This window comes from Budorcas taxicolor, chromosome 7 (assembly GCF_023091745.1).
Source record: "Budorcas taxicolor isolate Tak-1 chromosome 7, Takin1.1, whole genome shotgun sequence".
In the NCBI taxonomy this organism is placed as follows: domain Eukaryota; kingdom Metazoa; phylum Chordata; class Mammalia; order Artiodactyla; family Bovidae; genus Budorcas; species Budorcas taxicolor.
Window position 1 is genome coordinate 48,966,221 of NC_068916.1, and position 25,551 is coordinate 48,991,771.

Consider the following 25,551-nt stretch of genomic DNA (forward strand, 5'->3'; position numbering starts at 1 on the left):
CTTTTTAAGGCTGAATAATATTCCACTGTGTGTTACACACATACACATTACATTTTGCTTTCCGTTAATCTGTCAATGACACTTGAGCTGCTTCCATGTTTTCATTTTTCTGAATGCTACAGTGAGAACATGGTGCACAAATTGCTTTGAGATGCTACTTTGAATTCTTTTGGGTATATACCCAGAAGTAGAATTGTTGGATCATATGGTAATTCTATTTTGAATTTTCTGAGGTACTGCTATACTGTTGTCCACAGTGCACACTGCATTTTACATTTTTTCTGACAGTGTATAGATGTTTCAATTTCTCCAGTCTTTTATCAAAAATTATTTTGTTTTGATGGTAGCCATCCTAATGGGTGTGAGGTATGGTATCTCATTGTTTTGGATTTGCATTTCTCTACTGATTAGCAATACTGAGCATCTTTTCATATGCCTATGCATATGTTGGTCCACTTGATGATGTCTCATAAGTCGCTTCAGGCTCTGTTCACTTTTTCTGTAAACTCTTCTCTTTCTGTTCCTCAGACTCAGTAATTTCAATGGCCCTATCTTCAAATTCACTAATTTTTTTTTTCTGCCTGCAAATCTACCTTTGAATCCGTCTAATGAATTTTCATTTCAGTTACTGTACTTTGCACCTCTAGAATTTCTTTTTGGTTTGAGGTTTTCTTTTTCCTGAGATTTCCATTTTGTTCATACTTACTTTTCTTGATTTTCTCCAACTTCTTTTAGTTCTTTGAGAATCTTTAAAATGGTTAGGTCTAGGAGATCTACCATGTGGTCTTACTCAGGGGTAGTTTCTGTTGATTCGCTTTTTCCCTTTGAATAGGTCATATTCCCATTTCTTTGTATGCCTTGTCATTTTTTGTTGAAAACTAGATAATCACAATGGTGAGCTCACTCACCTAGAGCCAGACATCCTGGAATGTGAAGTCAAGTGGGCCTTACAAAGCATCACTACGAACAAAGCTAGTGGAGGTGATGGATTTCCAGTTGGATTTTCCATATTTCAAATCCTGAAAGATGATGCTGTGAAAGTGCTGCACTCAATATGCCAGCAAATTTGGAAAATTCAGCAGTGGCCACAGGACTGGAAAAGGTCAGTTTTCATTCCAATTCCAAAGAAAGGCAATGCCAAAGAATGCTCAAACTACCGCACACTTGCACTCATCTCACATGCTAGTAAAGTAATGCTCAAAATTCTCCAAGCCAGGCTTCAGCAGTACGTGAACCGTGAACTTCCTGATGATCAAGCTGGCTTTAGAAAAGGCAGACGAACAAGAGATCAAATTGCCAACATCCGCCGGATCATTAAAAAAGCAAGAGAGTTCCAGAAAAACATCTATTTCTGCTTTATTGACTATGCCAAAGCCTGTGACTGTGTGGATCACAATAAACTGTGGAAAATTCTGAGAGATGGGAATACCAGACCACCTGACCTGCCTCTTGAGAAACCTATATACAGGTCAGGAAGCAACAGTTAGAACTGGACATGGAACAACAGGCTGGTTCCAAATAGGAAAAGGAGTATGTCAAGGCTGTATATTGTCACTCTGCTTATTTATCTTATACACAGAGTACATCATAAGAAACGCTGGGCTGGAAGCACAAGCTGGAATCAGGATTGCCGGGAGAAATACCAATACTCTCAGATATGCAGATGACACCATCCTTATGGGAGAAAATGAAGAGGAACTAAAGAGCCTCTTGAGGAAAGTGAAAGAGGAGAGAGAAAAAGTTGACTTAAAGCTCAAGATTCAGAAAACTAAGATTATGGCCCCATCACTTCATGGCAAATAGGGAAACAGTGAAAACAGTGTCAGACTTTATTTTGGGGGGCTCCAAAATCACTCCAGATGGTGACTGCAGCCATGAAAGTAAAAGATGCTTACTCCTTGGAAGGAAAATTATGACCAACCTAGATAGCATATTCAAAAGCAGATACTACTTTGCCAACAAAGGTCCGTCTAGTCAAGGCTATGGTTTTTCCAGTGGTCATGTATGGATGTAAGAGTTGGACTATGAAGAAAGCTGAGTGCCAAAGAATTGATGCTTTTGAACTGTGGCACTGGAGAAGACTCTTGAGAGTCCCTTGGACTGCAAGGAGATCCAACCAGTCCATTCTGAAGGAGATTGGTCATGGGTGTTCATTGGAAGGACTGATACTGAAGCTGAAACTCCAATACTTTGGCCACCTCATGCAAAGAGTTGACTCATTGGAAAAGACCCTGATGCTGGGAGGGATTGGGGGCAGAAGAAGGGGACGACAGAGGATGAGATGGCTGGATGGCATCACCGACTCGATGGACATGAGTTTGAGTGAACTCTTGAGAGTTGGTGATGGACAGGGAGGCCTGGCGTGCTGTGATTCATGGGGTCACAAAGAGCCGGACATGACTGAAAGACTGAACTGAACTGAACTGAGACATTTAAGTGTAACAGTGTGATAATTTTGGAAATCAGCTAATTTTCCTTCCCCAGGCCTGCTATGTTTTCTGCTGTTTTTTTTATTATTGACTGTCTCCATGCTGAGGATCAGCCTGAGGTGTAAATTTAAAGGTCTTCTCAGGTCTTTTCTGAACCTGTGCCATTCCTTGGGCATGCATGGTGATTTTCTAATTTCCTCCACATATGCAGGGGTTTTTTTTTTGTTTTTTCAGTGTCCTAGTCTTTAATGTCTGTTTCCCAAAGGGAAAAAAGAAAAAAATGAAGAAGGAAAGGGCATTGGGCCTCCCAATCCCAAGGACATTGCTTCGGCCAGAGAGAGACGGACTTGAAACCAATGTAGTGAGATACCTGCCTCGTCAGCAGCAGCAGCAATCAGAACACAGACCCCTGATGTTTGGACAACCCAATCCTTCTTGCCCACCCTGGCTCCCACAGGCCATGCACAAGCTGCTCCAGGAATACATGCAGGGCCACCTGCCATGGGCTGAGGGATTGGAAGTGCATGTGCACGCACACACATGCTCACTCACTCACTCAGTCACGTCCAACTCTTTACAACCCCATGGACTACAGTCCATGGCTATACATCAGGCTCCTCTGTCCATGGAATTTTTCTGACAAGAATATGGAGTGGGTTGCCAATTCCTCCCCCAGGGTTATCTTCCCAACTCAGGAATCAAACCAGAGTCTCCTGCATTGGGAGATGGATTCTCTACCACTGAGTCATGTGGGAAGCCCAGGAGATGGGTAGCTGCTGTCAAACTAAAAGTTTAAATTCACCCAAATTGCCCAGTCCTTTCCTAGATGTTGCAAGCCTTCAGCAGACTTTAGAGTTCATTTCAAATGTTACATCACATTGTGCCAGTGACTGTTAAAGTGGTAAGACAGATTCCTAGTGCTCCTTACTCCATCTTCCCCAAAATCTCCATTGTGAAGGCATTTTTGCTGATCCAGAGGAAACAGTTAAGAAATTGTGTTCCTAGTTTCTTCTCAAGGAGGAAACAGAAGAGAAACCCAGAGCCTTTGTGTGTGTGTTGGAAAGTGGGGTAGGGGGAGAAGAGCAGTGTCTGATAACCTCGCCACACATAAAGCAGGGATCTGAAGTGCTACAGCCTTAAGTTAAAAATAAATCCCTCAGTGACTTGAAGTCGGGGTTTAATCACCTAGGTATCCAGGGAACCTCATTATCTTGAACTTGGTTTAAGATAGCCCCAAGCTAGAATGTCCATATACACCTGCAGACACATATGCAAATCTCTCTGGAGAACAGTATCTTCATCCCAAGTCCTTCAAGTATAATTTTCTGCTCATGGTCACAGATAACCTCGTGTAAAAGGAGGAAAAAATCGTAAGAACTAACAGATACAACGGACAACAGAAACAGACTCAAAGACTTCAAATATAGTAATAGTAATATATTTAGAGAAATAAAACACAAGTCAGAAAATATCTTTAGAGAACAGGATAGTGTAAAAAGTGACGTATTTGAAAAAGTATCAGATACTTATCGTTTCTTAAATACAACCTAAGCATAAAAAAAAAAAATCATATTAAAAACACTTAAACAAAATCTCATATTCTCCTGTGCCAGAGAGAAATAAGTTTGATTTGCTGAGAAACTTTGGTCTCCTAATTCAGCATTTCTCTGTCGTATGTAAAAAGCATTTCAATCCAGTATTAGAAACTAGATACTTTACATATGATTTAGTCAGGTATCAGGTACCAAGGATGAAATTCCAGAAAACTCTTGAGTCCTAGCACTCCAAATAGCTGATTTCTTTGAATACATTTTCTTCCTTTATTGTACACGGTGCTATGGTTCCCTTCATGTGACTGGCTCAAAAAACAAGAAACATTCTTTTTCAGTCAGTCCTTTGACTAAAAAAACCATGCAAAGTGTCTGTTGTTCAGTCACTAAGTTTTGTCCAACTCTTTGGAACCCCATGGACTATAGCACTCCAAGCTTCCCTGTCTTTCACTGTCTCTTGGAGTCTACTCAAACTCACGTTCACTGAGTCAGTGATGCAATCCAAATATCTCATCCTCTGTCGTCCCTTCTCCTCCTGCCTTCAATCTTTCCCAGCATCAGGGTCTTTTGTAATGAGCTGGTTCTTCGCATTAGGTGGCCAAAGTATTGGAGCTTCAACTTCAGTCCTTCCAATGAATATTCAGGGTTGATTTCCTTTAGGATTGACTGGCTTGATCTTCTTGCAGTCCAAGGGACTGTCTAGAGTCTTCTCCAGCACCACAATTGGAAAGCATCAATCCTTTGGCCTTCTTTATGGTCCAACTCTCGCATCTGTACATGACTACTGAAAAAACGATAGTCAAGTGTCTACATACTAGTAAAAACTCCTTTCCAGGTTTCCCCTTAAAATATATATATGAATATATTCATATATACATTACATTTTTCTAATTTTCTCTGGTATGTCTGACAATACCACTGCAAATCAATGAGAAAATAAGACACCAGATTATGAGATCCTAATTCTACCTCTCCTACCACTATGTTCATTTGAAGCCTTTATTTCTTAATTTTTCCATCTATAAAATTAATGAAGTTTTATAATATTTTCAATGCTATGTCACATCAAAGCCAAGTTTTTATATTTATTGGAGAAAATAAAACAAATCTCAGGTTCATGTTTGATGATCATTATCATCAGCACTTGCTTGAAACTTGACAAGTGATAAATTGTTGGCATCCTTATACTTCAGTAGAGGAGAAGCAGAAATTAAGCATATCATTGATAAAAGAAGTTGTAGCATTCTTGGGTCTATTTCCAAGATGAAAGTCACTTTTTGGAAAGGTCAAAGTATCCTAAGTTTTATAAGGGCACAGAAATAGCTAAGGAGATAACTGTCAAGACAAGCTGGTAAGCAGGAATCTCAAGGTTCAAATCTTGGAGGTGAACACTGGGTTCACATTGGTTAAATAAATTGAAGCCCATCATTTCCTACACTATCTGTTCAGCTAGTAAGTCTTGCCTTCAGGGGAATTTTCTACATCTGGTTGTATGCTAACAAAACTAAAGCCAGAAAGCACATACCATATGCAGTTAGGTATTTTTCCTAGACACATTAGTAACCGTTAGTTGTCATGTATGTATGAAGAGATATAATATTTTCTAATGCTTTTCTTTATCCCCATAAAAGATTCACGCAATTTCGTATCATTCTTGGAGATTTTAATTTTGCTGGCATTCAGCAAGCCAATCGTATCTTGGGACCCATTTACTTCATCACTTTCATCTTTTTCGTGTTCTTTGTCCTGCTGGTAAGAAAGATCGAATATACTCCTTTTTTGCTTATAGAAAAATAGAAAATATAATTACTAATTTAGAAGAAATTACAGTACCACTGCTTAGCTGTCAGAACACTTACATTTATTAAGAACGGTGTAGATTTCTAGTAATCCAGCAAGTCTAAGTGATTTTAAGTTGTCCAATGGAGGATGTGACCATAATAGTTACCATCTGAGTGTTTACTGTGTGCCAAGAGTTGCTAAATCTTTTACACATATAACTTGAATGCCCCAGGTCTCTCCAGCCTGGGATATTTCACACCAGTAAGTATGAATCAGGTCATTTATATTCTGCCCATCACAACAGCTTTTGGCCCTTATGGCTGAAAGCTCACACCTCTGTCATTTTTATGAGTCCCCAAATTTATGAGTCTCTCACCTGTGCTCGGGACAAACGTATTTGGCCTTCCTAATCAAGGAACTTGCTTTTCTACTCAAAGCACTGCTACTGTCCTCCATGAAAACTTTTTGTTGGTCATGCACAGCAGTTATACCCTGATGGTGGCCAGGAGTCCTCAAAGCAACAGATCTGGGCCACAGTGAAATGTGGAGAGGTGGGCTTGAGATTAAGAACACTCTCTCCACAATTCTGTTTGTGTTAATCTGGACACTGGTAGTTTTAAGAGCCCTAGTAAAATTGTGCATTTAAACAACTCTACAGAATTTTAAAGGAAAAAAAAAACCCTATAAACACATATTATTCTAAGTTTTCTTCTGATATCTAACATTAATAAATTTCTATATTAACCCGTTTATATGCACTATTTTACATTCTGCTTTTCCCATTTATCATAAAAATACTTGCCCATATCCACACACTAAATATTTCCCATTCCACTACATTTTTTTAATATATAGTCTGCATAGCCATCTCTCTCTTACTGAGCATGTGTTACTTTTAAAATTTAAATCTAATTTTACAAATCCTAGCACTTGTCAAAGCCATTAACTTTTAAACTAAATACTTCTTTTGACTACTTCTCCTCAGAACATGTTCTTGGCAATAATTAATGATACCTATTCTGAAGTGAAAGCAGACTATTCAATAGGCAGAAGGCCAGATTTTCAACTTGGTAAAATGATTAAAAAGGTACGTATGTCAAATTCTCCTACTCAGCATTCTGAGGCCAATCTAGTTTGGTTTATACCCCAAGTGGTAGTGCAGGGAGGGGTTCTAGGTTTTTGCTTTGGTCTAGTGTTATTCATATTTGTACTGTTTCACTACCAGGAGAAATGTTCTCTGGTTTTAAAAATGTGACCAAAAAGTATTTCAGAGCTCAGTATATCAAAAAGCTATTGAGCACTCAATGCAAAGTGCTATTTTCTGTATGGTAATATCTTATCTGCTCTAGCCTCTTTCCTTGCCAGCCCAGTTTGGATCATATCACTTCTCTGCTCAAAATTCTTCAAAGTTGCCCTGGGCTTGTCAAGATTAAGTCCAAATTCTTTATTCAAACATTCAAGGGCCTTCTCTAGTCTCCAAGTGTCAATGGATCTTTATTCATTATCATTTAAGTATACAATTTTTACTTTCTGTGCTTCCATTTACAGCACTGCATGCGCCAGCTAATATTCTGAGCACATGCTTGCTCTCATTGTGTCCTCTGGGCCTCTGCTCATGTCATTCCCTGACTCTACAGGAATATTCCCTCTACTCTCTCACTGACACTCTATTCGCCCTGTCAGAGAGGAATCTTCCTTGTCCTCTCAACATGTATTATGAATTGTAGCAGAGTCATGTGCATACCATTCTGTTTATCTCTGCACATCCTCAACTCTAACCATAGCATTTCACATAGAAAAAGTCCTATTAGCTGTGGGGTTAAGGGGCACTTAAGAACTCTGTCCAAGAACTTATCTGTGAAAGTAATCTATTAATATGTTCCCCAATGAGATTCCCATGAGGCTCAGCTGGTAAAGAATCCCCCTGCAATGCAGGAGACCTGGGTTCGATCCCTGGGTTGGGAAGATCCCCTGGAGAAGGGAAAGGCTACCCACTCCAGCATTCTGGCCTAGAGAATTCCATGGACTATAGTCCATGGGATGGCAAAGAGTGAAACATGACTGAGCAACTTTCACTTCACTTCACTTCATTTCAGTGAGCTTCACTGTGGGGTTATCATCTTTTATCTCTTGATTATGATGTTGGTTATGTGCATTGAAGTATTAATATCATCAATGCAATAAACAATAGTGTTTTTAAAGATTTGCCCCAAAATTCAAGTGTGATGCCAACTTTTTCACCAGCGGCAGAAACTCTAAGTAGTGACAAGGTGAAAGAAGGATAACCATAGTATTTGCCTCTACATTTCTTAGGGCAGCAAGCCCCTAAAGGCAAGCATTCCCTCCTTCCTTTACCTTAGTCAAAAATTAAAACTACAGAATATATTTCTTATGAACTTTTAAACTATTTTAAATTATGCCCAGAGTTACAACAATGCTCTCGAAAAACTCAAACTAAAAAAACCTGGAACAGATGAAGACAAGGAACGGTAAGATGACTTTTCTTCAATTTTTAACTTACCATTTTAAAGCTCTATATTAGAAACTTACAGTGAGAGTAAGGTTTTGATTATACAACCACCACCATTCGATGTGCTGATTCTAAATAAGTTGTCAAGACACCCAGTGGCACCTCATAAGTTCTGAGTGTCATGAAACTCTAAACTAATTTAAAATTAATATAAGGCATGCCATGCCACTCAGAGAAAGCTTTAACAGATAGTAACAGGATTTAACAGCTTTAATAGGAAAGTAATGTTCCTCTTAAAAAGGTAAGAAATTATTTTAGTACATGCACATTAATACATGTTTTTAGCTACTGAAGTAAAGAAATTTTTACACAAAATATTTAATATACTTACATTTATTGCATCATTTTGGTGTCAAAATGCTTCCCAAATACAGATCTCTGGAAGTGGGACATAATATAAACATGTTTTCACAGCTAGAGATATGATCCTCTAGAGAACTTATTAATGACAACACTGTCTAAATAATTAGTGTTTTCAGAAAGAACAGAAATGCAATTCATGACCTTAATAGATCTGGTAGTATTTTATACTGTCATTTTCCTTTTTACTATCATATGCCTCTGTTTTTTATTTCATATTCTCAGTACGGAAAACAAAGATTTGGCTGAAAAAGCCAGAAGAGAAGGTTTTGATGAAAAAGTAAGATTTTAATTTTCTCATAAAGAAGTGATAGCTTTATTAGAAAAAGTTCTTATGAAGAACTGAATGATTTGCTTTCTTCAGAGCAGGAGTTGCTACCTCCAGATTTTCCCCAGGGTCTAGATCCTTTTTTATTTAGGACAAACTGATTGGATTCCAGATATTCCTTCTCCCTTTTCAGTGCTCTTTGCCAGATACCCTCATCCTATAGCTGTCCCCTTCACTATGGGATTAGCACACAGAGTTTAGTGAGTATATTCTATTGAGATGATTATGTAATCATTCTCTTGGAATCATTAATGTGATGAATCACTTCAATGATTTTTCCTGTATTTCAAAGTTGTAACATACATATTCAACAAATGACTAAACATATGTATGTTTACTAAATAATTATTAAGCCAATCTTCACATACCACTACCATCCAAGTGAAAAAATAGAACACTGCTCTACTTCTGGATGCTTCCCACTCTCTAATATACTGAGAAACAGAACAGCAAGACTGAGAGATTAGAATAAACAAACAGGTATGTATACTGCTCGAATGAGGGTTCTCATTAGCAGATAATGGAATTGCATAAACTAAAAGGTTGAAGGTTAAAATGAATGTTGTGTTGGATTAGAAGCGCAGGAGTGTCTGTCTGTGTGTGAAAGTATCTTCTAGTTCTGTACACTGAGAAAGCTAGAGTGACATCCTAGTAGCAATGACACAAGTGTCGAGACCTTGGGTTTCCAAATACCATGCTCCCCTAAAAGGAACCAATGCTCCTTGGAAATACAGTTAATTCCAAGACTGGAAAGTACAGGTGCTTTATACTATATCCTCCACACAGAATGATGGAGATTTCATAAAAGGACACAAAAAGTCAACGTGAATGGGGCTCCCACTGGCCAAGTCTGGGACTACTTAAGCACTGTAATGAATAAAAGAGGATTCCATGAGTCCACACTGATCTAAATATTTACATGAATAAAAGTCTGAGGAAAAACAGTCCATTTCCACACCTCTCCACAAAATACTTACTATCAAAAGAAAAGGAATAACATTAGGGTAGAGAAGTCTGGAATCAGTACCATTAACAGTACCAGAACTAAACTAAAATCACATGCCACCTGATAGAACACTGAGAGAAAACACAATCTCTTCTGCAAAATTTTAAGATGCATAACATGACAAAACACTACACAAAAGAAACTGAGGGACATTTCTACAAAACACTGGCCTATATTCTTCAGAAGTGTCAAGGTCATGAAAGTCAAGGCAAAGCTGAGGATCTACAGCAGACTGAGACTAAAAAATAGGTAAATACAGTGCATAATCATGGACTGGATCCTTTTACTCTAAAGGGCATCATTGGAACAACTGGTGAAATTGAATGGGGAACTGGTGATTTAGATGGTAATAATCCATCACTATTAATTTTCTGATTCTGATGATTATACTGTGCGTATAAAGGAGAATGTCCTTATATGAAGAAAATACACACTGAAGTATTCAGAGACAATAAGGCCAGGTACACAGAGAAATTACTTAAATTGAACATAAGACTTGTCCAAGTAAAACTTAGATTTATTTAGAAATCTAAGAAAATTAGATTAGCACATCATTCAGCACCATAAATCAACAAAACACCTACAATATATGGTAGGAAAGAAAATGTAAGCCAAGGTTTTTTATATCCAGCAAAGCTATGCTTCAAGTAGAAAGGCTCAAACAGTTTTGAAATGTAAAAACTTGGGGAATACCATTGTATTCCTGAGGATTCTATGCGAGGATCATCTTCAGCCCAAGAAGAGATGTTTGAGATATTTTAGAAAAGGAAGGGAGAAGATACAACATAGAAAAAGCTGACTACTTATTTCATATGTAATAGCTAAAACACTGAAGAATTATCATTTAGAGTTAATAACCAAAAAGAAGAAGCTTTACATATTTAAGAGTACAGTAGTAAATACGATATTGTTTTATTAATTTTAAAATATTTTTCCATATTTTAATATCTCTGAAATTAAGATGTACCTTATAATTGATAATGAAACATTTTTCCATATTTTAATACCTCTGAAATTAAGATGTACCTTATAATTGATAATGTGCCATATTTTAGCTGGTAGCAATATTTTTTCTAAATAGCACATAGAATCGTGTAACAGGTTTTACGATAGACTCCATCTCTTAGATACAACAAAATATGGTAATATGATTAAATATGCCTGGGAAGTAGAGAGGAAAGAAATGAAGAGGAAGAAATTACAACTCAATTTTTGTTGAACTTCTTTGGTTCTTATGGAGGGAACCAAAACAAGAAAGGGATGACCTAGGATGTATGAAAAGATGCATGACCACAAAAACAAAAATACATACATTCCTAAAAGGAAGCAGTACCAAACCTGAAGATATATCACATGGTAAGACTTTAAATATACCTTAAAACAATGTAACTGTGACCAGATATATCTGATATATCAGTAAAGACAAATAAGCTTAATTTACTTTAAAAGAAAATGTTTTCAGATTGAATCACAGAGCAACACCTGATTCTATGTTACAGCCTAAAATATATACCTAAAACAAAGTGACTTAGAAAAGTTAAGTATAAAAGCATGAGCCAAGGTAAAAAGGCAAGCAAAATTATCAGCAGATATAACTTAATATAAGTCAAGGTAGAATTCTAAACCAAAAGTTCTAAATGAGACAAAGGGCACTTTATAAGGCTAAGATCAACTTTAATAGTCATGATTATCTATGCACCAAATAATATGGCATCAACTTCCATAAAGACTACTAGACTTAAGAAAATGGAAAACACTTAAGAATGCACTAAAAGCAGAGAATAGATCAAGAAAAAAAAAATGAAAGGGTTTAAAAATATGTCTGTAATGAATAAAGCGATTGTAATTTATTAACTTGCGTACTCTCAAAAGATATACCTGGTTTTTCAAAAATCCACTCATGAAAATAGATACTTTGGGGCCATAGAGAAAACCTCAATAAACTGAAAATAATATTTATCAAAACTGAGCCCAAAAGAGACTTTTAAATCCATTCTATAGAAGAAATAACGTCATCAAAAAAGTTCAGGCCCAGATGGTTTCACAAGGGAATTTTACCAAATTTTTAAGGAATAAATAATTTCAAGCTATTTGAATTGTTCCAGAGCGAAGAGAAAACTGAAAACTTCTAAATTATTTTTATAAAGCAACTATATAGTGATTCTAAGAACTGGTAAAGGGTGTATTCTTCAAAAAACAAAACAGAAAAAGAAAATATTACATGTATCATAAAGCAAAAATCCTAAAGTATTAGCAAACAGAATCCAACAGAACACAACATGATTCAGATAGGGTTTATTCTAAGAATGTAAAGATGATTTTAAACTATATAATCAACTAATTAACATAATTCATTCTATTTATAAATCAAAACAGGAAAATTACATTATTATTTTCCATAGATGCTGGGTATAAGATTCAATTTTGAGGGGGAAAAGAAAACAGGAATCAACGGACTCTTACTTGACATGATAAAAACAAATTTACCTCACCCCAAAGCTAGCACCTTACCTAACAGGGAAACACTGGACATGTCAAGGACAAGACAAAGATGTATTAAAAGGATCAGTCAAAAGAATTAAGCAGGACAATTACACAAGGAATACAAGAGTTGAAAAGGAAAAAGTAAAAACTACCTCTATTTGAGATATGATTCTCTTTTTCAGGTATACAATGAACTGAAAAATTATGACAAAAACATTAAGTAGTAGGAAAAAATAATTTACATAAATACAGTCATCATGTCATATATGCAAACATCAATCAGTTCATTAAATATTATAATAGGAGAATCTAGAATAGCAACAAAATAGAAAATGCCCAGGGATTAATTTTTAAACATTTCAAACCAATATAAGGAAAAACTGAACATTCCTTAAAAACAAAAATAGAGCTGACCAAATGACATACTACATGTATGAGTGAGGACCTAGTCAGGAAAATGGAAATACTATGTATTTCAAACAGAGAAAATTACAGAGAATTGGTTTCACAGGTACTGGAAGAGAGAAACAGTAAAAACACTGAAGCAACTCACAAATAACAACTGTAGGAGGATACTACCACTCCCAGGGCTAAGGTTACAAAAAGTGGGTTTATCAGAACCTAAGACACTTAAGAAGGGGCCTGGAGCTGTTTCTCAGACCTCTGGGGTCACCTCCATCCCACCTCTGCTGCTCCTGATAGTTCTTAGGGAGTGTGATGAATCTGCTTCTGGGGAAGCCAAAAGAAGCTGGACCATCGCAGCCTGGAGCCAAACACTGCTGGAGATAACTATCACTTGCAGAAGCAATGCTGACAGAAAGGAAACAAGAACCTTCTCCTTGGCATCATCCAATAAGGCAGAACCTAATAAATCTGGTAGCAAGAGAGTCTGGCGAATGAGGTTTGCACAGCATGAGACCCAGCATCACAGCATATAAAAGAGCATATGTAAGAGTATAAGAGGGCAAATTTTCAGTTGAGAGATATTAAATAAATGGTCAGCCCAATTCACCCCTTTGGCAATTTAGTACACACTTGAACTTCCATAAAATGACAATATTTCTAGTTTCCATCTAATAAGATGGAACTATCCTATATACAAATGAAAGCACTCTTATTTTTTCCCCAGAAGGGGAGAACCAAAGTACCAAGAGTAACTGTGGCCATCTCTGGATGACATTAAGATCTTTTCAACTCGGATCACAATTCCGTAAGAACTCAATGTGTAAACTAAACGAGTTTATTTTTAGACATGGAAGTATTAAGAGGCACTGCTCAAAGAATTCCCTGGCTTCCAAACATAGCCCTCACTGAGCCCATTTTGTAGCAACACCAATTTCTCCTTGGTAATTGGGATGAGTCACCTCAGTCACTTCTTTGCCTGCTCATTCAGTAGCCTGAGGAATCCCAAATAGCCAGGTGGTGATCTAAAACTCAAGTCAACTGTGTCCCTTGGTGGAGGTTACACTATCTACAAGGGTCTGTTTCTTTGGACCTTCTTGGTTACCAAGCATCAGTTAGGGTCCAGTCCAAAAAACAGAAATATGTTAGGTAGTTCAAATAGGGGGGTTACATCATAGAATTCATTTCTGAGCATGAAAGGACAGCAAGAACCACTGCAGAATGCCAAATTAATCCACAAACAATTTTAAGAAGCAGTTACCACCTACAGGGAAGAGGTGGAGTGACTAGAACCTAGGAGCTTGTGCAAATGCCCCCACCTAGTTGCTGCTCCATGAGGAAATGTATTATTTATCTATGAATGTCAAGGAAAGCTTCATAGAAAAGTGATGGTTGAGATGGGTTTTTTGAAGGATTTATATTTCACCAGGAAGTGAAATGGGAATAAGCCAATATTCATAATTTTAAAAACCCCTAACCCTGCTAAACAGTTTTAACACCAAGTTCTCTTCGTGACTCTGCTTATGCATAAGCCTCAAACCAGGCAGGGCAAAAAGCCAGAGCGGCTCAAAAACCACAGCCCTGGAGAGTAAAGTTTAAGATTCTCAACCCTGTGATGCTTATGTGCCATAGGCCTGAAAAAGAGAAAAATATAAAAGCTGCAGATACACTTTTCCTCTAACTTTACAGGAGATTCAAAGTGCAGAGCAGATGAAAAAATGGAAAGAGAGGCTTGAGAAAAAGTATTATTCTACAGAAATTCAAGATGACTACCAGACTGTCACTCAACAAGAATTCCGAGAGTAAGCATTTGTTTTCACCAGGGTACTATGGAATATCATGATATGAGGACTGGGGACATCCCACAATTTTCCTGAACCCAGAATCTTATTCTATTAAGATGCCACATTTTTTCCCACATTTTTTTTACCCAATTTTAAAGTAATATAGAAAGCATAAGTCTCCATTTATTTAAATGGAAGGTGAGAGTAAAACCAATTGCTTTTGTCCTTACATCTCTAAATAACAGGAAATGCCATTTATACTTGACATGCATAGTAAATACTGTGCTCCACACAGCTTTAGAATATTAGATCTGTAACTGGCCATACTAGGCATGTTTTGAGACCTTAAAATACTATCATCCCACTCAAAGTATTTCACAATAGACGCTAATAACCTACTGTCTCCTTAGGTACAAAAATGTTACTAATTCTCTATCTCCTTCTAAATTATCCTCTAGCCTCTTTTTATATGCTGTGGAGCTGGAGAAAGAATTACACTATGTCAGTTTAAAACTAAACCGAGTGATGAGGAAGGTTTCAGCTCTACAATACTGAAAAAAAGTGAAGGTGAGAATCTGTGATACAATCATGGCGCATTTCTAACAATTTATTCCTGAACTGAGTTAGTTCCTAAATTTGTCCCTATTTCAGGTATATTTTAAAAGCACAAAACCAGCCACCATCAAACTGTCATCAGGGTCAATGATAATCATCAGATTATTTCTAGGAATGGGACACAATATACCTTCTATGCACACTACAACATGCCTCCAGAATACATACACACAGGTACAGGTAAAGGCTTTTATAGTGAGATTATTAAATTCTAGGAATGAAAATGCAAAATATAAAATAATACTGCTTTTAGTTCTTGGGGCAGGTCTCTAAGTAAATGGTTAAGTAAGTAAAGACACTTTCACAGTGTTACACAGAGTATAAGAACTGCTGGTATTCTCATCACACACCATGTTCTAACTTCATGGGACAATAAACGTTTAGAATCCTAGAAAACCATTATATAAGACCCCCGGTAAAATAATCTCACCTCCATTCTTCCTAGTTGGAAGTCTCCTGGAAAAAGGCAAAGTGCAGAACAAACTTCCCAACCACCTACAGAAATTTCACTAACATCTCCAAATGATAAATTCATCTAGATAGTTTCTAAAGTAACACATTTGAAATTTCTCAAAGGTGCTTCCTCAATTACTTTATAAAGCAAAATATCCTTGAAAAAGAAAATAAAGAGCAAAGCAGGGGCTTTAGGGTTATAAAAATGCAAGTTATGTTTGGAAAGTATAAATAAGAGTGCTGCAAAAGCCCTGTTTGGATGGTTGGGAAATTGTGAATGGCTGGCATTTGGGAAACTACAAGGAAACTTTTCTAATAGAGGTTACATAAGCCCTCCTAGAAGAGCCACATGTTCTCTTAACCTAAGCAACATTATTTGACCACAGACTCCCACATGTGCTCAACAGTCCCTGGACTGTAAAACTCAAATAAAGGAATTGTTCAATATACTCACCTTCCTCAAACCAAGCTCTTCTCTTAAACACTGTATTTCAAATTTTCTTAATAAGATAACTGACTGCAACAAGAAATGAAGACTATTCTCTCTGCACCTTCTCCCTAGATTTCCAAAGAAAATCAACAACATGGCTCTTCTCTGTCTTACCACTCCCTAGAGCTATAGCCAGTCACATGGTTTAGTAACCCTGCAGTCTCTCCACATGGTCTCTGGTTGGGATAATTCAAACAGAGCCTAAGAACATTAAGGCAAGGGAACACTTGAGGTTTCTATTTTTTCTTTTTTAACATCTAGTGAAAAAAACAAAAAACATTTACAGAGACTTAGAACACTGAAGTTCTTTTATTACAAAAGTCTATACAATGAGGTGCCAGACACAGCAATGCAATGATACTTACAGTCATATATATCTATATATTATTTGTATATAGATATACAGTTTTTACTTGTACCAAAGTAAAATTATCACAAACTGTCTAATTCTACCACTTACTGCTGAACTATGACACACAATACTGTCACATAGCATGCGTGCTGCTATGCTACTTTTTATCTATTCTACTCACAGCCAAACATTAACAGTGAATAACCAACATCATGAAGCAGCTGTTAATTCTAAAATGAAACCAGTCAGGCCAATGACTTATAAAAATATGGTACTAATATAGATTTAGCATTATAAAGAAGGAATATATTATTTAAGACATTTAAATAGTGCATATGGACATTTTTGCATGTGGTATATAAAATAAAACATTCATATAAAACAATAAACAGTGCACATTAAATAAGATGTTTGGATATACTCCTGTCTGGAGACTAAAAGACATTAACTAAATGCACACTGCATGATGAATTCAAAATGAAAGTGATAACATCTTCTGGTATTTTCAATTTCACGATTCTAGGTTGTACATTATGAATAACCAAGCTGTATCAAAAGGAAACCACATGAAAAGGGCTAGATTTAGTGCTTTATTCCCCAACGTGTTCACTACCAAGGAACGTTCCCCCCCCCCCAAAAAAGGCATTGCACACACAGGTGAAATGTGAAGTACTAGAAATGCTACTTGTTATCAAGCTACTTCATGTGCTATGTAATAGTGCCAGAAGTCTAAGGTTCATGCTTCCCTCACCTTATTAAAGGATGTTGCAAAAGTCTGTTTTTGTATGAAACAAATTATGAATATTAGCTAGTTAAGAAAACCATGCATGAGTCACTGCATGCAAAACATCGGCACAAAGTGAGACACACATCAATCCAAAAAAGCACCAGGAAAAAAATTAACAAGTAGATCAAGCCTGATCAGAATATGCTGTTAATGACTATTACATTGTTAGCACAAATAAAGTCACTATTCTGTGAAATTAATTAGCAGAATTATATCAGGGAAGAACCTGAAGAAAAGCCATGCAAACCCAAAGAAAAAAAGATATGCTTAGAGTGTATGACAAGGGGCATACCACAATAATCACATAGCCAGGTGCTTTAAATAGCATGTGACTGAGCAAATCCCTTTAGAGGATGTTTTCTTTATGGATTTTGCTAATTAAAAAAGAAAAAGAAAAAAAGATGCAACCCCCCAAAGGTACAAGAAAAAATGCAGTGGTATAGCCCTTGTTAAGAATAGATTCACTTCAGGCATAATGATTCTTTTGCCAATTTAAGCCCATTTGATTGAACAACACAAATCTGAGCACCATCAGTTCCTACATGCTGACATGGCTATTTTCTCACATTATCTGGAGGTGGGTAGGGGGAAAAAACGCAGGATCTAATCCAGACAAATCACATCATCACCAACTGATAAACTGCAACTGAGGAAACAAAGAGTAACTTAAGTCCCAAAGGCAGCATGTGATATAATTCAGTTCTGTGTGTGATGTGTGGTGTGTATTTTCACTACACTAATAAGCAAGGTCACTTTTTGGTCTAGCCATTGTTATCTTCATCCAGGAGCTGTGTGACCACTGAACTGCAAAATTCTGCTAACATACTATGGATGAGAAAGCGTCACTTTGGGCATTTAACAGAAATATGTTCCATTGTAGGACTTGAAATTTCAGTTGATTTTGGTTTTATAAGAAAACATAGAACATAGTTGCATATGTGCACATTTATAGGCTTTTCTTTCAAATTTTCAGTCATTCTGTAAGAAAAAGGCAACCGAAGAAGAATTCAATGTGAAGATTTTCCTCTCAATTTTCTTGAGTAATGAGAAACAAAATAATAAAGTTGGTAATAACAAAAAGCTTCTATCTTCAAAGTTCTTAAAGTTGAAAAGATAAAATATTAGTCTTTTAATAACACGATGTATCTGCAGTACAAAACAATGAAGAAAAGTGGATGTTTGCTAAAGGTAGAGAGGACAGTCTGTGGTTAATATGGAACATCGCACTCCCTAGATAAGGTCTACTTACCCTCCCATCATTTCTCTAGTGGCACCACCAGCAAGTATAAAATGAAACTCTCTTGAGTGCCTGACAGAATGAACTTAAGTACCAGCCAAGTACACACGATGATAGCTTCAGGGAATACAACTGATTTTATGATGTTTTCAAGGACCATATTTTATATGGATTTTGAAGAATCTTGTTTGCTGATAAGAACTTCAAGAAGCCTAAGCTTGGCTTTAATTTTCTTGTACTCCCTGTACTCCTCAAGCACTGGAACACGATCCTCTTTCTGAGCATTCCTAAGGGAGAAAATAAAACTTTGAGATCATCTGGAAAATAAAACCCCAGAAGTAGTCATAATGTGAGACAGAATATTACCCAATATAAGCTCAAATAAAAAACTGCTCTGCAAGAAAAAAAGATTATTGGACTATTTCCCTTCGACCCAACAGAATATTCCTAAAACACTTCAAATTCTGATCATTGATACTGATAATATCCATTAATGTGTTTGGATATAATGTATTGACACATTAATGGATATTATTAGTATCAACGATAATTGGAGGTTATTGGAGATAATCAAATATTTTAATAAGACATACATTGCTAGACTCTGTCAGGTCTGTAACTGTATTTTAAGTTCTAGAGAAGTACAGTGAGTCATTTCATATACTACTTAACTCTGGCTTCAGTGAATTAAGATGTAAAACATCTTACTGGTAGCAAAAAAGTCATCTTTCTCACTTTATATTAGGGATCCAATGCAATTCAGTTTAATAATCAGGTAAAACATTGAACTACACTAATTATAAGCAAAGGTTTTTTCACCAATAAGACAAAGAATTAGAAAGCACTTGAAAAATGCACTTGAGATTTTTTTTTTTAACCATATATGCCACCCTACACAGAAGAGTCTCAAATACAGTAGTTTCCTCTTATTCATGGGGATACACTCCAAGACCCCTGTGGATGCCTGAAACCAAATCCTATATATACTTTACATTCATACCTATAATAAATTTTAATTTATAAATTAAGACACAGTAAAAAATTAACAATAACTAATAATAAAACAGAATAACTATAACAATACACTCATAAAAGTTATGCCAATGTGGTCTCTCTCAAACATCTTATTGTACAAATTTAATGCCTTTTTCATATTATTAATAACTAAACATCTATCATGCATTGGGCCATAACTTTTAATAATAGCAAAATTAGTATGAATTTCTTTTTCCTTCTTCACAATTTCATGGATAGATTTGTTCTTACTATAGTTCTTAGCAACCTCAGCATATGATTTTTTCTTCCTTGACTGATTAAGAATTTTCTTTCTCTTTCCCTCTTTCCACCCCTCTTTTCACCCTTCTTTTCACTTGAAGTACTCTATGGCTTCTCTTTGGCATATCCGATTTGCTAACATATCTACTCTTGTGCTTTAGGACACATTAAGTTAAATAAGGATTAATTGAATACAAGAACTGAGATACTGTGATGGCTAATCTGATAAACGAGATGGATACTGAGTGACTAAGGGGCAGGATATGCTGGTCAAAAGGATGATTCACGTCTTGGGTAGGCCAACACAAGATTTCATCACACTACTCAGAACAGTTCACAATTTACAGTTTATGAATTGTTCATTTCTAGAACATTCCATTTAATATTTCTGGACCACAGTTAATCACGGTATAACTGAAACAGACAAAAAACTGATGTGGGAGAACTACTATAGAGTTAATGGCTTGGTAAGATCATCTGGTAACATGGAAAAACTCTTCTGAGGCCTGAGATAAATTAATCGTCACTTCTGGCCACAATCTGAATTAGAATGTATTTCCCTTACTTTAAAAAAAGTCCCACTGGGTCAACTGTGCATTACTCAGTTAGAAAAGGGCACTGGCCATATTGTATTATAGGAGCCACAAGACTGCCACAGTAATGCACACCTTGGAAGTATGTGTCCTAGAATGAGACAACACAGCCTAAGCAGCCATGGTCTCAGTAGAAGAATCCAAACTAATTGAGAATAACAGGCACATTTGGGACCCTTTCTAAAAGGAGATCTCATTCACAAACACTTCCAAAAGGTTAAAGATACTGAATTAAGAAACTTAAAAAACTGCCACTCAACCACACCTCTCCAGGACAATAGTGATTTATTTTGTCAGATGTTGTTTACTCCAGCTCTACCTTTTTCTTTTCATTAACAGCAGGGCCACAGGCAATAAAGGAAGGTTTTTTACTTTTATTTTCAATGCTAGCATCCTTATATGCACAATTTATTTCTATTCTTATCTATTTATTTCAACATATGGGCAGGACATGTGACTCAAGAAGAAATAGGATTAAATTTTGTGATGCTCAAACAAACCTTCCATTTTGTTGATAAAATGCTTCTTCAAAGTCCCGTAATGTTTTACGTAGTTTCTTTTTTTCAGCCCTGGCTTTCCAAAGTTGTTCCAGCAATTCGGGCCTAAAATTGAAACGGGAAGAAAACATCTGAAAGGGTACTTTAAATTCATCATGTTCTTAACAGTGTTTCTAACCCTGGCTGCAAAATCAACTCAGCTGGTGAGCTTCTGGAATAACCAATGTCTAAGATTCACCTTGGAGCAATTAAATCGGAATAGCTGCTTGTAGGGCTTAGCATAAGTACTTAAAACAAACACAAAACAACTGCCCACATGATCCTAAACTGATGCCAGGGCTAAGAATTAGAATCCAAGGCCGCATCAGGTAAAGAAGCTGACAGAGCATAAACAAACAGATAACTCTCAGCTGGTTCCAGCACTTTGTCATACAGCAAATGTAGGACTTTAGTTTCTTTTAATTTTTATCAAACACTAATTTTCAATTCAGAAAATGTGAATGACAACACATTTTGTAAAGCACGCTTTCTAAAATCATTTTTTTTTCTTGAGCACTGTATTCATTCTCTCCAAGTATTTGATTATTTAACACTGAAATTTCTTTGCATCTAAATTTTTGAGTATTTCTTACATAAATAGGCTAAAATCACAAACTAGCACACATACATAGAAGCTGCTCGAGTACTTGACAGTCGGAGATCTAGAGCCAGTTTTTCCTGATTTTCTTCAACATCAGATTCTGAGTTTTCCAATGACGACTGTGCCTGTACAGCAGTTTTCAAGATATCACTTAACTCAGAGGACAGACAAACACCATCTTCTTCTTCTTCCTAAATATATATATGCAAACAGAGAATCAAACATGCCATGGTTTCAACTTTTCCTTTAGGAAAAAGATCACAGAATGATTTCTATTAAGGATTACCTTGATTTCTTCAAAAAAATGTGCAGTTTCTCCCTCTATGATTGGCTGTAACATCTGACCTCTTCGCTTGGTGGATGGAGATCCCTGTGACAATAAACATACAAATGGGTCACATTTTTATTATTCAAGGAAGATTCACTTCGCTATTACAGATAAAGTATAACAGATCTTAAACTTTAACAGATCTTAAACTTTATTTTCAAAATCCTAACCATATGCTTTAAAATTGTTAGGAATTTCTGGCTATATTTTTGCTTTTTACTTGTTATATATGCATAAGAGTGATAAATGATAATTTATGTCTAGGTCATTCTAAAGAACTCATTCAATAAATGCTTTTAAAATTCTAACTAATGAAGTGTCACTGATAATTTAATTGGGAGCATTTTTTCTTTTTAACAAAGTGGACAACTTTCTTGGTCTGAGGACCCCTTCATATTTCTTTTAAAAAAAAAAAAAACAGTTCATTAACATGTAATTCATATACCATAAAATTCACTCTTTTACAGTATACAATTTAGTGGTTTTCGGTATATTCACAAAGTTGTGCAACCATCACCACTATCTGTTTCTAGAACATTTCATCATCTTAAAAGGAAACTGTACTCATTAGCCCTCTCTCCCTAGCCCATGGCAAACAACAATCTATTTTCTGTCTCAATGGACTGGACTATTCTAGATATTTCATACAAATGGAATCATATACTAAGTGGCCTTTGTGTCCAGCTTTTTTCACTTAACCTAAGTGTTTTTCAAGATTTATCCATGTTATAGAGTGTACCAGTACTTCATCCCTTTGCAGAGCAAATATTCCACCATACAGATACACCTCATCATGTTTATCTATCAGTTGGCTGTACATCTGGACAGTTTTTTACACTTTAGCTATTATGAATGATGCTACTTCTAAGATATGCCTACAAATTTTTATGTGGACAAATGTTTTCAATTCTCCTGGGTACATCCAAGGAAGAGAACTGCTATGTTACCTAGTAACTCAATGTTTAAACTTCTGAGGAACTGCCAGCACCATTTGTTGGAAAACTGATTCTCTCCTATTCTCTTGGCTTAACTTTTAGACTCCAAATTTCTCTTCATCATAGTCAAATTTAGGAGTCCGTAAGATCTAAAAATGCTTCCTATAGACTCAGTTTTTAAAGACAAACCTGTGGAATTCTAAGGTGATTTTCATAAATAAATTGAAAGACTACTTATACTATTATAGAATTCTGAAAACATCAGTGACACACAGAAACACTTTTGTAATCAAAAGACAAAATCAGTATTAAATAAACTAGCTATGTGTGAAAAGAGTATAAACTGTACATGATTCACTGTTCTAAGAAAACTGCTTATATCTAAATAAAGTTCTGTTGAACGACAGCCAACTAAAAAATGGCCAGTTTAAAAAAGAATGTTTTTGTAAGGGCTAAATGTAAAAGCCTAAAGGGAACCCCTATTCAAGAGGAGTTTAAGCAAACTATAAGCTCCAAAGAATGAATTCGCTGATGCAGAATGGGCTACATGCTATCTTCTATTTGAGCCTGAGACACAGCTAGAGCCCTACCATCTAATGGTTAACTTGGAGACAGCACTCAATATGCACGTAAGTTATTAAAAGTTTTCTTTTTTAAAAAAAATGCACATATATATGAATATATAGTATTATTTTAATAGACTTTTTCATTTAAAAAGATGAAAATAGGTTTATATTATTCTGCAATTAAGGGAACTGATGGCCATCACAAGAGTGATGTATTTTCAAAGACTTGAATTTAAATGGAAAGAAATTAGGCAAGGGTCTGAAACATGAGTTTTTAATTCTATAAGTAGATGACCCTGGGCACATCACTCCTGAGTCTCAATTTCATCACCTGTGAAATGAGGCTACCATCCTCTATCTGTTGTAACTTAACTTGTCAGGACTTAATAACATAATCATAGATTAAAATGCCTGTAAGAGTGCCTGGGAGATAGTATTAGGCACTTATTAATTTCCTATTATTTTAAAAGCAGTAACCTCACCTTACATACACAATCCTTGTTATCTTGGCTGTGTATTTCTCCAATATACTACCGTATGGATTTCTTTGGAAAAAGTGGGTCTTGGTAAAATGAACTAGGTAAATACTCGCATGTTTTACTTACAAGGACAGGAGTGATGCTAGCTCTTGTCAGCATCTGTTTTACAAGTCTGTATCTATCATAGAGAGGTTTAACAATATGCCTTTCTTCCCTGGTCACCTGAAGCAAGAAAAACGGAAATCACCTAGTTATCTGAAATCTAAAATTTCTAAAATATTAGGCAATATGACTTTCCCTCCAATTTTTAAAAAGATATTTTAAATATGCAGGTAATCATCTAAATGTAGGAAACAAGGCTCTATGAAACAGCTCAAAGATGTGGGCCACAAAAGTGATTCATGTTCTTTAAGACAGAAAATCAAATCTTTTCATCAAGAGAAACATTACCGGCCTTCCATGTTGACTTTCATAATAAAGAAGACTTTTCTGGAGAGAAGTTTTCTCTTCTACCAAATGATCTTTTGTCATTTTCTAGAATAAAAAAACAAAAACAAAAAAACCCTCCCATTAGCTACATCATTCCCTTCAGCAATGTAAGTAATTTGGTTAAAAGGATCAGCCCATTACTCTAGCTTAGGTTAGTAAGAACACATCTTTTGCTTATGGATTTGCAGGCAACGTTTTTCAGCCTCCTAGAGAATCTGGTCTTCTAGTAACTAGGTACCAATTCCCTTCGGTGGTTTGATTTATATTTTATCTGAATAAGTTATGAACACAAGAGCTTAGTGACCTTGGGTTAGTTACCTTCTTTTTGTTCAATATCCTAATCTGTAAATGGGGATAACATCACCTATCTCATAGGGCTTCCCTTGTGGCTCAGCTGATGAAGAAACTGCCTGCAATGTGGGAGACCTGGGTTCAATCCCTGGGTTGGGAATATACCCTGGAAAAGGGAAAGGCTATCCACTCCAATATTCTGGCCTGGAGAATTCCATGGACTATAGCCCATGGGGTTTCCAAGAGTCGGACACAACTGAGCGACTTTCACTTTCGCCTACCTCACAGAATTCTAATGAGGACTAAACAAGTTAATACATTGTAAAGGCATTTACAGTGCCTTCTCAGCACACAATAAACAAAATAAATGCCTATTATCTTAATTTTGCACATAATCTAGTAGCATTATAATTTTTGTGTGTGTGAGCACATATTCAAAATGCATGCATACACAAGTATAGATCTTATAACTTGGTATTTCTCCTAAACTATTAAGAAAATCTGGTACTAGTATAGTGGAAAGCTCCTGAAAAGAGCTCAACAATATCAATTTGTGACCCCAGACTTCTACGCTATGATTTCTGCTCCCCTTCACCTGGCATTTAATACTGAAAATAAGATACTCTTCTGACATCTATTAGTACTCCAATGGTAGTAGGCAGGAGCCCCAAATTTATTTTCCCATAACCCCCTCTCCCTCTGTTTGACAGCATGACCTTTAACATACCAATGAACCAATGTTCCACAGACTACACTTTAATCCAAACAAACTCTCCAGTTACTCTCTGTTGTTGTTTAGCCACTAAACCATGTCTGACTCTCTTGTGACCCATGGACTGTAGCCCACCAGGCTCCTCTGTCAATGGGAT

The 25,551-nt window shown here is 36.2% G+C and overlaps 2 protein-coding genes across 2 annotated transcripts in view; one reads left to right on the forward strand and one right to left on the reverse strand.

The window, feature by feature from the left end:
* The window catches only part of PKD2L2 (polycystin 2 like 2, transient receptor potential cation channel), a 41,178-nt gene extending 25,968 nt beyond the window's left edge, over positions 1–15,210 (forward strand). The window contains exons 9-14 of the mRNA XM_052644295.1: positions 5,611–5,731; positions 6,747–6,848; positions 8,186–8,250; positions 8,877–8,931; positions 14,561–14,673; positions 15,114–15,210. Coding sequence (XP_052500255.1) covers positions 5,611–5,731; positions 6,747–6,848; positions 8,186–8,250; positions 8,877–8,931; positions 14,561–14,673; positions 15,114–15,210 — 553 coding nt within the window. The remainder of the gene's footprint in view (positions 1–5,610; positions 5,732–6,746; positions 6,849–8,185; positions 8,251–8,876; positions 8,932–14,560; positions 14,674–15,113) is intronic.
* A 3,542-nt stretch (positions 15,211–18,752) lies between these two features.
* FAM13B (family with sequence similarity 13 member B) overlaps positions 18,753–25,551 on the reverse strand; it is a 63,359-nt gene continuing 56,560 nt past the window's right edge. The window contains exons 19-24 of the mRNA XM_052642949.1: positions 24,353–24,436; positions 24,029–24,124; positions 21,881–21,964; positions 21,622–21,785; positions 20,958–21,059; positions 18,753–18,876 (exon numbers count right to left, since the gene is read on the reverse strand). Coding sequence (XP_052498909.1) covers positions 18,753–18,876; positions 20,958–21,059; positions 21,622–21,785; positions 21,881–21,964; positions 24,029–24,124; positions 24,353–24,436 — 654 coding nt within the window. The remainder of the gene's footprint in view (positions 18,877–20,957; positions 21,060–21,621; positions 21,786–21,880; positions 21,965–24,028; positions 24,125–24,352; positions 24,437–25,551) is intronic.